At 42.8% G+C, this 15,670-nt stretch overlaps 1 protein-coding gene across 3 annotated transcripts in view; it reads right to left on the reverse strand.

Annotated features, from left to right (window-relative positions):
• The window catches only part of KCNAB1 (potassium voltage-gated channel subfamily A regulatory beta subunit 1), a 344,031-nt gene that overhangs the window by 8,975 nt on the left and 319,386 nt on the right, over positions 1-15,670 (reverse strand). For all 3 annotated transcript variants that reach the window (XM_045514502.2, XM_010952021.3, XM_010952022.3), the window contains exons 9-12: positions 12,445-12,530; positions 11,659-11,779; positions 10,487-10,581; positions 2,941-3,061 (exon numbers count right to left, since the gene is read on the reverse strand). In XM_045514502.2, coding sequence (XP_045370458.1) covers positions 2,941-3,061; positions 10,487-10,581; positions 11,659-11,779; positions 12,445-12,530 — 423 coding nt within the window. The remainder of the gene's footprint in view (positions 1-2,940; positions 3,062-10,486; positions 10,582-11,658; positions 11,780-12,444; positions 12,531-15,670) is intronic.

Raw genomic sequence — 15,670 nt, forward strand, 5'->3', positions numbered from 1 at the left:
TAGCCGACCCCATGCTCTGAGGCCGCTGCTCTCCCTTCTGAGTAGATGGCCTGCACTCTGTCTATGGAGTCTGCATCTCTCTGAATATATCTACTTTTACTCAACCATGGCTCTCTCTTGAAATCTTTCTTGCACAAAGCCAAGGACCCTCACTTGATGGGGTGCATGCCAGGGACTCGCCTGGGACCTGGGACATGGCCATCCTTTTGTGCCCCCCATTTTTCCTGTATCAGTGAGATGTGTGTTATTTGCAGTCAGTTGCTCAGCACCCAGCCCAGCACCTGCACACAGTAGGTGCTGATTAGATGTTTGTTGAATAAATGTAGGCACGAATGATTGGTGGATATCCCTGAATGCCTCTTCTGCCCCCATTTGCCCAGGGCCTGAAGTCAACAATACTAAGCTGTTACCATGCTCAGACCTTTTAAGGCCATCACTAAGTCTTTCCATATGGGCAGAATAATGCTACATGTCGGCGACAAGGCAAGTGATTCCCAGGCAGTGGTGTGGTGGTGGGTTTTTTCTTGTTTGTTTTGTTTTTTTCTTTTTGGCTGCCTTATTTCCTGCTTTGCACTTAGAACTCTTTTTTGGCACTAGTGGAAGTTCTGAGGGCAAAGCAGGGCAGTGGGAAAATTATTGCCCAAGAACTACCTGCCGTCAGCAACAGCTGATTCCCTCATGGGCTGCGGGGCATGGGAGAATCCACTGGGCAGAGCTGGCCAGCCAGAGGTAAAGTAGATGATTGGAGATAATTAGCATCTAATCAAGTGTCACCCACAGGCACATCCAGAGTGCCCCCTTAGGAGCAAGGTGTGACTGCTGCTCTTGTGCAGGCATGTGACATGGGAACCAGCCCACAGTTGCATTCAAGCAGTTTGTTTTCTGCCAGAGGAGCTCCCCTCCTCCCTGACGCTTCTAGCAGATCAAGGGTAATATGCCTGGAAATAATTTCCCTCTTGGGTTGAGAGTTCTGTGGTTAAAAACAAAACTACTTGTTTACAAAGAAAAGAAAAGAAAAATGACAGGCAAGAAAGACATCTGGGGGCACAGAGGGAGGAAAAGGAGAAACAAAGAACATTGTAAACTCAGACTCTATAAAGAGGATCTTTCATGTACATCTAATGTCCAGAGAAAGTCTAAATGTGGTAAAGATTTCCTCTTTAGAAGGACCACGTTCTTCTATCTCTTTCAGAGCTAAATTTAATACTCGTTTTCATGTTACCACCTAACAACCGTATTTATGGCTGTGTTTCAAGAATAAGTGTTTCTCTTTGTGCCTGTTACTCTTGACCACATGCCACAGCGAGGAGTGGACAGAGTTTCAGTCCAGGGTGTCTAATTTTTCACAAAAACATCATCTTCACCATCATCACCTTTACAGTTACTGAGCACCTATTTGCTCTACATACATAATTTCTTTTTACTCAACAAGGTTGTAAGATATATATTATTATACCCATTTTACAGATGAGAAAATTGGTATCAGGTTAAATAACTTGCTGATGGTCAAACAGCTAATACCTTTTACTGTAATCATTAAAGCTGTAGGGAGGCTAACTAATCACATTAAACACAATCTTTGATTTTTTTTTTTCACAATCTTTGATTTTTGTTTTGTTTTGTTTTTTGGGAGAAAAGATTAAAGCAACTGTCATACATACACTTCGGTAAATGGTATTTCCCCCCTAAAACCATCTCCCATTTCCATCTTTCTATGACTATTAACTGCAACTACCATTTTCCGGCCTTCCACCCTCAGAAGGGTCAAGCATCTAACAAATATTCTACTATGTTATTTTATTTGTGTAGAACTTAACCTTGAGCTTTTTACCTCACTGGCTCACTCTGTCTGATTTGTCCCAATTCTTGCTGTTTCTTAATCCTTTCTGGAACCTGTGCCCATTTTATTCTGTTCTCCTGGCTACTACCTGAATTCTTTTCAGTCTCTCCATTTGTAAAGTGGAGATAATGCTGGCAGAACTCCATTAACATCGGTAAGACAGGGCTTGTCCTAGCACCCACCTCCTGGGATTGTCCTGACCATCGAGGAGACAGGACAGTGAGCAGAAGGAGCTCATCACAGAGCCTGGCAAATATCCCCCAGCAAGGGAACTGAAAATCTTGGTGCTTCTCCGTTTCATACTTAGTCTCTAGTCAGATGTGCTATTGAACACGGGACGTGTTTAGCCTGAACTGACCTGTGCTGTGGGTATAAAATACATCCTGGATTTTGACGACTTAGTATGAAAAAAGAGTGTGAAATATCTCCATAATTTTCTATACTTATTACTTGTTAAAATGATAATGTTTTGGCTATATGGGGTTAAATAAAATCCATTATTAAAATTAATTTCACCTATTTCCTCTTTACTTTAACATGGCCACTGGAAGATGTAAAATTAAATACGTGTGCACATTATATTTCTACAGGACGGTGCTGGCACATGTGGTTTTCAAGTGTTACTGGTGACCGGGCCCTTGCATTAACTATTCTGGCCCTTGGAAGATTCAGGGTGACACTGCTCCCCTAGGGTAGGCTTTCCATCTGGCAGTAGCCTTGCTCTGCTCCTCAGACTCTCACCAACCCTGCCTTGGCTTCAACAGGGATGGAAAATTGGACCAGAAGCCAAGGATGTCACTACCCAGTTCAGGGGCGCAAACTCTCAACACAGGGAGGATGTATGCCTTTTCTCTGGCGTGTTCTTGTTTAAACTGTGTCATGAGGGATAGGAGAAGGAAGTAAGAAAAGCGTTTCAGCAAATGGAACGTTCAGGGGAACCCGAACCTCATTTTAGATAGTATTAACCAAGAGTTTATGCTTCAGAGATAGTGTGCCCCTGCAATAGGTATTCTGTCATGAGGGAGATGTGGATCGTTAGTGGAAAACGATTTCATTTTCTGCCATCCAGCAGAGCTGCCCCTCCCCGGTGATTGCCTTACCCACGGCGAGCTGAGGCAGCGTGCATCCCAGACGCTCCGCTATCGGGGAAAGGTCTTTCAGCTTGTTCTGCTGTTTTCTCCCTTCTTCACTGACAATCCTTTCCTTCAACCACTGGTAGCACTAGAGGTAAACAGAACATTTAAATGTTAGTGTCTGGTAAGGGCTGGATGCAGATTGTTAATTCAATAAAAAACAGAAGAGCCTCATGGTAAATTCCTGAATCTTCTTGGTTCTGTCCTTCCTGTTTGATGGCCACAAGGATGCCTACACCTTTATGCAAAGAAATGTTCCCCATGGTCTCGCTCCTTGTTTATTGGTTCAAAATAGATTGATTTTCACTAAAATTCACCATTCAAATCCACTGACATGTACAAAAGTTGTTAAAATCCTGACACATAATTAATTATATCCCGTCTGGAAGTCGTGTTTCTTATTGTGATAGCCTTCAGAATGTGTGTGTGGTGGGGGGGCACCGAGGTCTACTATGTTTCCTTTTTGTCAGGAAAGCTTTCTGCTCCAAGAAAGCCATTATCTTACATTCTTGCTATGATTATCTTTCTTTCTCCCGCCTTCAATTTACTCCTAGTCTCTCTTGAATCCTTAATAACGGGGCTTTATTGTTACTTTTCTCAGTTCCTTCCTAGAAACAGCCGTGAATGGTAACACTCACTGATAGGTACCAAGTATAGTTTACAATTTTTGAAGTGGATAAAGACTTTCCCAAATGTATATTACCTTCTATATAACGTTTGGAACTTAAAAAGGCAAGGGAACTTAAAAAGGTTAACGGGAAACTATTCTTTAAAGTCTATGAGAAGAAACTGACTCTGATGTAGACTGGAAAGTGAGCCTAATTTCCTAAAGATGAGGAGAAAAATCTAGAACTTCTCCACACCCTGCTTTCCAGAAGGTTTTGCTCTTACTGCGAAACGAGGCACAACAGACGCCTGTATGTATACGTATGACTGAAGCACTATGCTGTACACCAGAAACTGACACAGCATAAACTGCCTATACCACAACAAAAAATATATATTCAAAAAAACCCAAACAATTGACGCTTACATACAAAGCTAGCACTAAGCAGCAACACTCAAAGGAAAAGAATATTTGTAAGAATCTGTTAGTCTGTTTCAGTGACAATAATAAAATCCATACCCCTGTGTGGCAATGTGGACTTTCTCCATTGCGTGTGTTTATGACATAGTTGCCACCACAGAACTTCACCTTCCCAAAGGCAGCTGAAGGCTGGGCTATCGTCACAGAATCTCCAACCACATGATTTCAATAGGCTGCTGGCTTCTTTTTTTTTTTTTTTTTTTTTCCCATCACTCTAAGACAGTATTTCCAAAGAAAAGGGTAACTACATTATGTTTTATCATGATTTCTGAGATGATTTTTCAGATTTGGAAAAGAAAAAGGGCGAGCTGCCCCAGTTCTGTTCTGTCTGCTCCCTGGATCTCAGTGGCTGATGGTCTGGCTCCTCATGTGAAGTTTGCTTAGAGAGACGGCCAAGAGTTTCCCCAGCCTCGGCTCCGGGAGACCTCCACGTCTTCCAGGAGGAAGGGTGGCCTGGAGCATCTCCTGAGAGATGACATCTGGTGCCAGCAGGGATGAGGTGGGCAGAACACTGAGTGGGAGCCCAGCAGCCTTCCCCGGCCAGCGTGCTGGGGACATCAGGGAGCCCTTGAACTTACTCTTACTGTCCCCAAGGGGAAAAACATCACCAATCCTCACTTTAGTTTCATAGCATCTTTCAGGGGACCAGTATCTCTGAATGTTATTCAAATGAAAAGAAAAAGGTTGAAAACCAATAGCCAAATGCTTCTTAAACAGCTGCTTTTTATTGTAACTGGGAGAGTTCCTGAGGTTTCACTATATACCACACACGTAATGACTGATTTTTTTACCAATCTCATGAAACTCCATTTTTAAAATCTTATTATCTGCAATGCATTTTTATTCTTAGGGTTGGGTTACAAGTTAGGAATATGTATGTGTGTACACATTACACACACACACACAACCCATATTGAGAAGACGATTTCTGAAGGTAACAAATACCAAACATTCATTTATTGAGTGCTTCTCTCCCCACCCTCAACGTAAATCTCATTGTTGCTTTAATCACTGGAAAATATAAGCATGTTAGGGTTTTTAAAAAGTAGACCCACAGCATTTATGCTGCTTTCCTCACACCAAAGGGAACAAATGTGTTTTGGAAATAAATAGCTTTAACTGCTTTACAAGTGGGAAAATGTTAGCACAGGGAGGAGATGAGGCTTAATTAAGATATTAATGAAATATGGAAGTGAACCAGTTTTTCTGTAGGAGGGCTGGTGGTTGTGGTTGTGAGCAATAATAAGCCCAGCTTGTTGATTGTGGGCAGTAACCCATGAATCAAAAGATGAAATTCTGTCTTCCAGCCCTAACATATTGGTTACCATATTGCTGCAGTGATCTGACTACATGTTGACTGGTCTTCCTAAGTGGAAGGCAGGGATAGCTTCTCCATCATCTCAACATCTCTAGTCTTGAACAGTGGTTGGCATGGAGTAGCCAGTATGGCCTTTGAGAGAGGGATCTGAGAAACCCTTCAAAGATAGATCTCTTCAATTTTTCAGATTGAGCACAGACACTTCCTAATGCAGTACAACTCGGTTGGCAGCCGTGCGTGCATACACAGTGCTATGGATGCCACATAGTTTCATAATTCACCCCTTCTCTAGCCTGTCTCCAAAACGTCCTTGAGGTAATCCTGAGGGTTGAGACTGTCCCATTCATCCCTGTATCCTCAGCCCCTTAGCACACGGTCCAGCCCTGAGTAGACACCCCGTAAATATTTGCCAAAGGAACCACTGAATGAGCTTTTCTCCAGAGATGACTTGGCTACTACTTTTACCCATAAGTCACAAAGTCCTCTAACATTTCCTAAAGCCCATTTCTTTCCTGTCTTCCAATGCCGGGACCATTATCTATGAGACCTCAATTAGGTAGCAATACCAAGGTGGGAAGTCTGTGAGGTCAGCTCTGAAGCCCCCAGTTGTTTGTTAGTAAATCCTAGATTTGAACTCAAGTAGCAACATAAAAGCCATGCACAGAATCAGTCACATTTCATTACTGAACCTTGAATAATTTAGCATTCAAGATCATTGACCGTTTCTATTTAAACATCAAAGCTATTTTGGCTCAAAAGAGCAGCAAAATCTTCACTATTGAGGTTGAAATCTCTAGGTAAAATGCTGGAGCTAAAAAATTCCCTTCTGAAATTATCCCATAATGTGCAAATCCTTAGTTTCTTCACGTGAACACCTGGTGTTCTTGGACTGCCTCTCTCTCCCCACTTTGATTCACCTCAGTTTGCATGTTTCCTATTTTCCTTTGACAGAAGGGTACATATTTTTATGCTTTTTCTAACAATAGGGAAGAGCTAGCGGCCCATAAATTGTATTGCACTCTTCATTTCTATGTAAAATTTCTACTTAAAAGCTACTCTTGATCAGACTTTGTTGATCCTCAGATATGGCTCATGGCATTCATTTAAGAAACATTTATTGAGTACTTATCATGTGCCAGGATCCGTGATGAGTTACATGAGTTAGTTTCAGTTTCTGTCCTAAAGGTATTCACAAGTCATAGTCTGGACTGGAGAAGTGTCTTGTAGTGGGGTTGAGTTCCTCAGAAGCCATGTTTGTACTGCCTCCTTATGGAAAATACCCCAACAACAGTGCATGATGTGGGCTGATCACAGCATCTTACCCTCTGGGCCACTATCATTGGTCTAACAGGTTGGCACGTGACCCAAGCTTGGCCAGACTTTTCTGGACTGAATCTGATAAACAAAAGATCTTTTTTTCTCTCAGGTTCTGTGCCTTTAAGGAAGTAAGCCTGTAGTCACCAGTGTTCCTGCTCCTGGCCCTGGGGAGAAGGCCCATTTGCAGTAGAAGAAAATGATACTCACATGCAGAGAGAAACAGAGCAGAGGGAGGGTCCTGACAATGTGCATATCTGTGGATGGAGTCACCCCCAGGGGCCATCCCACTCCACCCTTCCCAGAGGCTGCCTGCCTGTGCCGGCCCTTCTTTGATTAAATTAGGTTGAATTAAATCCTATTGCTTGCAGTCAGAGGATTTAAGACTATAGAAGTGTTTATGGAATGATAGAGGGAGGTGTAAATAGAAATAAATAAATAAAGCCTAAGTAAAAATAAATAAAAACATAGTTTCCTAAAATAAGAAAGGCTTCCCAGAGTGAAGACAACAAGCTTTGTCTTTAGAGGAGAGCTTCCACAGCAGGTTCAAAAGAAGGGCCTTTCTGGAAGGCAAAAAAGAATACAGTGCATTTGGGTGGGAAATGAAGCAATGTGATTTAGGGAGAGACCAGAATGGAAAAGTCGGCTCAACTAAGATCCCAAGAGTGTTTCCGAATGCTTTTCTGTGGGTTTTTAGATTTTGTTCTATAATCAATGGTTAGGAAGTCATTAAAGGATTTTAAGCAGAGTTATGATACAGTCAGATCAATCTTTTAGAACGTTAATTGGTCACAATGGTGGGTAGTTGAAAAAAGGGGGAAAAAATCAGAGCAAACCAGGTAAGAAGTGATGAAGATCTGAACAAGGGCGGTAAAAGGGATGGACCACAGAGGGTCAGGATGTGGACTAGAGGAGGAGTTGTCCTACTGGATGAGAGTGAGGGAGGAGAAGAGGCAGTCAGAGAATGCTTTGGCTTCTGACTGCAAGGACCAGATGGATGGGTGGAGGCACTGTTTACCAAGAAGGAAGGGCAGGTTCTGGGGAGTGAGGATAGATTCCATTAGGCATGACGGATGCCCATGGGACAGCCACGTGGAGACGTCTAATTGACACAAAGAAGGAGTGGTGTTTAGCTCAGCAGTGGAATCAGAGCCAATGACCTGATTCAGAAGTCCCTGTAACAGAGGTGGGCCAGAGGCAGCCTCCCAGAATCCCTGCTGGGGAGTATTGCTTTCTAAAAGATAGGTATTTTCCACACTGGGTTAATTTGGTCTGCAAATATAATTTCAATATTTAAAACAAACACAAAATATTAGCATCTTTATTTTATTGGTGTAACTTACAACAGCCAGTGTGAAAATACCAACTGCTTATTCTATTTTGAGGGGAGGTGAAAACTGCCAACTTATTCATCTACTTACCTAGCTCTTTTTTTTTTTTTTAATGTTCTTACTATGAGAATTCTCATTCACTCTTTGTTTTTATTTTTTAATTGTTTTGTTTTGGAGGGTAATTAGGTTTATTTATTTATTTAAATTTTGGGGGGAGGGAGGTAATGAGGTTATTTGTTTATTTTAATGGAGGTCCTGGATATCAAATCCAGGACCTCATGCATGCTAAGCACACACTCTATCACTGAGCTGTATCTTCCCCCTATTTATTATTTATTTTAATGGAAGTAATGGGAATTGAACTCATGCTAAGCATGCATGCTGCCACTGAACTACACCCTCCCCCATTCATTCTCTCTTAATGTTGATATATATGTGTAAAATAATAATAATAATTATTATTTGCTTTAGTTACTCTGCTCGAGTAATTTTTCTAAGTGCACATATATTAGTCTGGAAAACACTCAGACTGATGATTTAAGAAGCCTTGAGAGGCTGCGGAGCTCTGAAGAAGCATGCTTTGTGACTGGCTGTCTTTCCCCTGCTGAGTGTTCTTCATGTTTATTGTTAAGGATGTTTCAATAGATGCTGAAAAGTCAACAGAAATATTTTTGAGTTGCTTTTGGGCTTAGCCACCTTCAAATATTCTGCGTCTCCCTTTTTTTTTTCTCTCTCTCCTTTTGTTAGTATATTTTTGAAAGTGTTTCAGCTGTTTCTAGGCTTTTCTCAAATAGTGATGGGGGTCAGCCAATCATATACTCCAAATACAGTGTAGATACTTCTTCCTTTAAAAACCTGAGTTTGAAGGGAAACACAAATGTCTTTTGGGAGATAAACTGACAGCCAGGAGACCTGGGCTCTACTACTAACTTTATTATGAGTTTATTCTCTTAGATTGTTATCTAATCTCTTTGGGCACAGTTTCTGCATCTGGAAGAGGTTTACCCCCTTATAAGAGTAGTCTCAGAACAAACACCCGGCATATATGGAAGTACTTCGAGCTTTTCAGAAAGTTCCTGAAAGAATGCATGGCAACATGCTTAGCTACAGCTGATTAAATGCCGTCTGTATCCATTTATCTTTGTGAGGATAAAAGGAGATGAATAGAAATACTGGCCCATGGTAGGTGCTCAGGAAAGTCACAATTTTCAATGCTTTTCTTTCTTCTTCACCCCTTTTTTGCCTTCTTCCTTTTATACCTTCTTTCCTTTAAGTTTTTCTTTGCTGACTTATTCAAAACCTTCCATTTTTCAGAAGCAAGACCATATTTAATTTTCCAGGGTAATTAGTGTGATAATGCAAAACTAGAAACAGGACCATGGTGCCATGTTTTAGGAAACGTCTATATTGTATTCTTTTAGAGAACAAACAAGCTAATAGTCAGCTGTTACAGGCGGAAAGAAAAGTGACAGACCTAGAGTCCTGAGAAGGTCCTGGTTAGGGAAGCACATGGTGGTTCCAGACACACTGATTAGAGGGTTGATGGTTTAGGCTTAACTTGAGTTGTCCTCGTGCTGACTCTGTGCTGACTGATGGAGGCAAAAGGCTGTGTCAGACTTTTGCTTCCTCTTAGGGGCCTTTGGCTTGTGTGCATTTTAAAAATGTCTATATTCTCTCTCCCCTGACATTCCAGAGTAATTTGTGATTCTAATGTTATTACACATTCCCTCAAGTTTTTAAAAACATGTTGTTATTAATAAGGAGAGATGTTTGGAGTACTCTCCAATAAAGTAATCATCAAGATGTTCTGAATGGAGGTAATTTTATGCCAATGAACTTGAATGTCTTTATGCTTCAGAAAAGAATTTAAGCTACAGGACTCAGCGGCCAGAGTTGATCTCCGCAAACGCCAGCCTTGAGCCCCAGTGACAGAGGGTTGGCTCTGTATCTGCTTCCAGAGCCCTCCCTCCTTACCTTGCCCCCCTTAAATAAACGTCAGTCAACCTCAAATCATACTGAGCTACAACCTGTTTGGCCCAAATGGATTAAACCTCTATGGCTTACATTTCTTTTTGTCAAGAAAAGTAAAATTAGATCCTCTTGTATAGAAAAGGAATTTTACGTTTCATCAGCTTCAAAGGCGGAATGAAATGCCTTCTTTAACATCAGAAAAAATAAGTGTAGGAATTTGAATCCTACAAGTACAAGCAGGTCACTGGGCACCTCCCCCAGGCCCCAGAGGAGGAGGATTCTCTGCGCTGGCAGATTCTGAAGGGCTGACTGATGCCTGGCCAGGAGCAGAGACCTCCGGAGGGCTCGGGGAGCCTGCCAGGGACACCAGCCAGGCCAAGGCCACACTTGGCTTGAGCCAGGAAGCCACGGGCTGCTGCAGAGCTGTTCTGTTCAGTCTTCTTCCCGCCCTCCCTCCCCTCCCCCAGACTCCTTCCTAGAGGTGGAGAATACCTTCAGCGAAGCCCTGGAACTTTCAGGCACCCCGTTTCCGTATTTTCCTGAGATGATTCCACAGGCCAGTGGAGACCATGTCATTGCTCCAACTCCTACAGAAGAAAAAAGTTAAAAAATCACTTCTGCAAACTGAGCTCAAAAGTGTGGGGGAGTTTCGACAGGATTTGGTTAGTTATGCGGAGAAGCCGGCCAGATACGTGAGTTAATAGCAGCAAACATCTTTCCATTAAAATTGAGGCATTTACAAATTGTGCTTCCTTTGGATAAACCAATCGAACGTGCACTGTGGGTTATGGGGAATAGGCCCTATAAACAAGCCTGAAAATGTGGCTTATCCGTAATTCTGTGATGCCCAAAAGGTACGTTTCTTTTACACTCAAAGATAAACACTTCTGCCTGCTCAGGTCCTCAGTGCTTCGTTTGTCCACTCGGCACTTGGTAGCGCCCAGTACGAAGCACGAGAACAATGCCCATTGTAGACACAAAGCGATAGCAATAATGACCATCGTTGTTGACATTTTTTAAATCCTTTTTTCCCTTATCCAGCATTTTCCTACTCATGTGAACCTCCATTTCTTAGGAAGAAAGTTATCTCTGGAAACTGCTTTGATAAAGAAGCCTGAAAATGTGGCTTATTTAAGTTTATCTGATGCCCAAAATTCTTCTATACGTGTTGTGTATATATTTTCCCCTGTCTTTGAAATCATCATGTCTGCTACACAAACGTGTACCTGGCTTGTCAGCCACCTTTGAATTCCCCTGACTCAGTTCTAGGTACGGAGTAGGAGACAGAGATGTATAAACCCATAGTGTTTTGGAAAGACGGTCATAGTCCACTCAGAGATGCATTCCTGGCCAGAGCAAGCACCCTATGAAAAATGGGTTTATTTACTGCTTCTTCCCATCATTTCATATGCACTTTTTGAGCACCTACTGGGTACAGCTTGTGTACCAGTCAGTTTATGGCTCTGCCTGGCTTGCATCCCCGACACTCTGTGGATGACATACAGGCACATTTAATCCTTCTACAGTCTCCAGAATGCACAGTGCTGGTACTTCTCATGTTAATTAGGAACATTTAGGAAAGCATTTCAGTGACACTTTTTTGTTCAGGATCGCCGATCCTCCTGTTGTGAGAAATAATCAGTAAATGTGATTGTGAAGAGTACCTATTTTATGGTAGAGCTCTGGTAGCTGAACCTCCACTTTCTCTCTCTGGAAAAGGTGGTACTCAGCTTGTTCACAGACCGGGGGGATCATATTGAATTGTCTTGCTACAGAGTAGGCTTCCTAGGGAGAAATAAGATTGCACCTGAATTTACACTGATGAGAAATGAGGCTGTGTGCATGAAAAGTCTTCACTTTAGTGAAATCAATACAAACCGAGAAATATGTAGATTGCCAAATAATAAGCAAAATTATGACCATCACTTTCACTCAGAGAAATACCAAAGGCAAGAAATCCTTATTATTCTTTGGGAAGGTTTGGATTGGGTAAAGACCAGGGCAAATTAGTCAAAGTGTGAATTATGGACTATTATAAAGAGAATATAGTTTGACTGTTTCTAGGTCTCTAAAGAAATAAAACTTAACTAATATATAATAGAAAATGATCTGTAATTAGCATGTTATAAACATTATCATTACTGAATACGTTAAACAAAACTAGAATATTGTGTTCATGTGTCTCATTTGCTGGGAAATTCACTTTATTGTCTTACTATCAGAGAACACGCTAAACATGACTCCTGTTTGAGACCTGCACCCTCCCAGCTGTATTCTGAACTGATGAGATCCAACCCCATGGCCATCTCTACAATGGCTGAACTGATCATAGAATTCTAGTGCCACTGTGATGGTGAAGAAAGTTTGCAAAAGGTCTTGCTATTTACATATGTTGTCTGAAAAACAATAATAGCTACTCAATGGCCATTTAGAGATAGAAATGAAATTACCATGATCTCCATAGCACTCCAGCGGGAGGTTCCCCAGTACATGGCCATTCCTTGGTTTATCACATGTGTCATGGCTCGAACAATTTCTATGGAAAATCAGACAGAGAGCATTACACATACTTTTCAAAGTTACATTGTCTTTTTTTTTTTTCTTTTCCTGTCTAAAGTTTAGAAGTCGAATGCAATTACCTGTTGGATTAATATAATTGATAACATAATAGTCTAACAGAAAATATTGATAGTTTGGAGGCCAACAGTACTTTTGGGTAAACTGACTTTCCATTTGCAGTTTGCAGCAACAAAACAAAATGATATTAAAAACAGAGTGACCACTTTAAGTTCTTCCTTCACATCTATCACTTTGTGGTTCCTGGCCTGATAAAAAAGCACATGAGTCAGAACCTGAGCTCCTTGCTCACTAGAGTGAGAAGTAAGAGAAAGCTTTTGGTTTGAGTTTACAGAGTGGAAGGTCACTGGGGATAGAAGGCCTGCCTCTGTGTGTCGGAGAGCTGGGTCTCAGGCAGGGTGGCCGTGTAATAGGGATGACTCAACAACAATGTATTTAGCAGAAAGATAAATATATTTAATGCTGAACAAACAGCTGAAGCCACAGTGGCTCCCAGCCCACACCGGCACACCCTGTCCTTGACCACTTTGAACCAAACTTCATTCTAAGACACCCAGGTCATGCCTTTCACTGGGGCCTGCGCACGGCCCCGGCCAGTTTGCTCCTCAGCCTTTTCAGCCTGACATGGCGTTTCCTACACAGGAAGACGAATGCCTTCCCAGGGGAGCGGAGCTGAGCTAATCCTGTTGGCACCAGCCATGTGATGAGAACCAGGGAGCACGGAGAGCCCAAGTTCAACTGAGTGAAAAGTCACAGACGCGGTCGGATTTCACCCACAAAGCAGGTCAAACACCCGGGATGCCAGGTCCCTTGACATTGTCAAGGGGTTGCAGGCTGCAGGCTTCTCTTGCCCCACTAGTACCTGCCGGTGACATGTCCTTCAGAAGAATCAAATCCTTGTCTTAAACTCGTGTTGAGTCTACGTGTTCTTATTTTGTTTCTCACCAGCAAACACTGTCTGAATTGGTCGGGGACAGGATTTGGAACGAGACAGCAAGGGTTAGGGTCTTAGCTTCCTTGCTTGTTTGGCTTACGTAAACGGTTTCAAATAGCCCTTAGTCTCTTTGTTTGGAAGATGGCGATGTTTTTACCACTGGAGTCTACCCATCAGGGGGAGAATTGGGCTTATAAGGAAAATATTTTTCTTTCTTGGGAAAGACTCAGGAATATCAGCTTATTACTCAGCAACTAAATCTGTGTAGGTAATTGTCTCTTTATGAAGCAAATGAGATATGAAAACTTCTTGGAAACATTTCTTCTTCTTTTCTTATTACACAAATGGAAATGGATGTCTGTGCTAACATCTCTGGAAGTTCAGACACCATTATTTAAATCGCTGCCCCAAAGTAGTCTCTCTCTTTGGACATCCCCAGTGTTGTACCAGTGCCCCTGACTTTCACATCTGGTTTCATTCAGATGTTCGTTCAATCAACAGGATTTAGGAAGTGCCTGCTGCACTGGGTGCTGGGGATATTGTGGGGAATCAAACATGTTCGTAAACAATGATGAGGTTACAGAAAATCAACTGAATCCAAGATGCTCCTGGTCTCTATTTGGTCATCAAGGTGAGCACAGAACACTGTGCGGTGGCTTGACCGCGTGGAAGTCACTGAGGCCTTGCTAAGAGCAGCTAAGGTGGAGCGGAGGTTGAGTCTCCCCCACTACCTTCATTCCCTTCTTTAACACACATGTATGAAGAGCCTAATATTTGCCAGGCCCGGGGTTCATCTGTGAGTAAAACTGATACAAAGTTCCTGGACTTGGAGAGCTTTGAGCTGAGTGGGGAAGATGGAAGAAACAGGTCTGTAATTACAAAATGTGACATGCTCTGGAGAAAATAAGTAGGGTCTGGGATGGGGACTGAGAGGGAAGATCTATTTTGTTGGTCAAGGAAGGAGTCCCTGAGGAGCACTCTTTAGGCATAAAAAGTACAAAGGAGCCAGTCAGGTGAAGAACAGGGGGAGAGGATTCTAGGCAGCTGGAACAGCATGTGCAAAGGCCCTGAAGCAGGACAGAACTTCGTCAGCTCCTGCAATCAGAAGGAAGCCATTGTGGTGGGTGCCTAGTAAGGACAGAGGATGGGGCTGCAAGATGAAGTTGGCGGAGGGCAAACTGTGTTATTTATATGTTATTCAGAGTTTGATGAAAAGTCACTAACCTTTTTAGGTCAGGAAATGACGATGCAGGTGACATTTCAGAACACGTTCTCTGACCGTATGGTGGAGTATCAAGAGTGAGGGGAGAGCTGGAGAAAGCAAGAAGGTCTTTAGGAGGGGACTGCAGTATTCTAGGCAGGAGATAAGGTGGCTTGGAATGGGGTGGTGGCAGTAAAGACAGAGAGACATGGATGGATCAAAATCTATTTTGGGGTAGATCCCATAAGATTTGCAGATGAACTGGATGTGGCAAGTGAGGAAAGAGAGGAATCAAAGGCGATCCCCCAGATTACAGGCCGTTCACAGAGATGAGGGAGACTGAGGGACGAATAGGTTTAGGAGGAAGAGCCAGGGTCTTTGGATAAGCAAAAAGGGGAGATGCTTGTGAGATACTGAGGGGGCATGTCGAGCAGAGGTAATTGGATAATGACACAGTGAGCAACCTGGGCTGGAGGCCATCTATTTTTTAATTATCCACCTATTAATTGTATCTGATAAGAATGGATGAGACTACATAAGGGAAGTCTGCCCAGAGAAAAGAGAAGCGATCCTAAGAGCCAGCACAGGGGCAGAGAGAGGACACTGCAGGGCTCTGGGTCATTGGCAGCCAGAGGGGCAGGAAGGAAGCCAGAGGGGGCACGTTTCAGTATCAAAAATGGAAGAGTGCTTGGAGAAGGTGCTGTGCCCAGAGACTGGAATGCCCTGAGCATTCGAGTCAGAAGGGCAGAAGACAGTGTCCACTGGATTTGGCCATGTGACAGGGAGGTGAAAAGAGCAGTGTCAGTGTCTGTGGTGTGATGGGACCATGGCCAGGCTGGAGCAGATGGAAGAATGGATGTGGGGAAGGGAAGGCGGTAAAGACACCTGGGTGGACTCCAGCTGGGAAATGACTGAAGCAGAGAAAGAGGGAGCCAGTTGAAGGGGTGTTTAGGGTCCAAGGAGA

This window comes from Camelus bactrianus, chromosome 1 (assembly GCF_048773025.1).
Source record: "Camelus bactrianus isolate YW-2024 breed Bactrian camel chromosome 1, ASM4877302v1, whole genome shotgun sequence".
NCBI lineage: Eukaryota > Metazoa > Chordata > Mammalia > Artiodactyla > Camelidae > Camelus > Camelus bactrianus.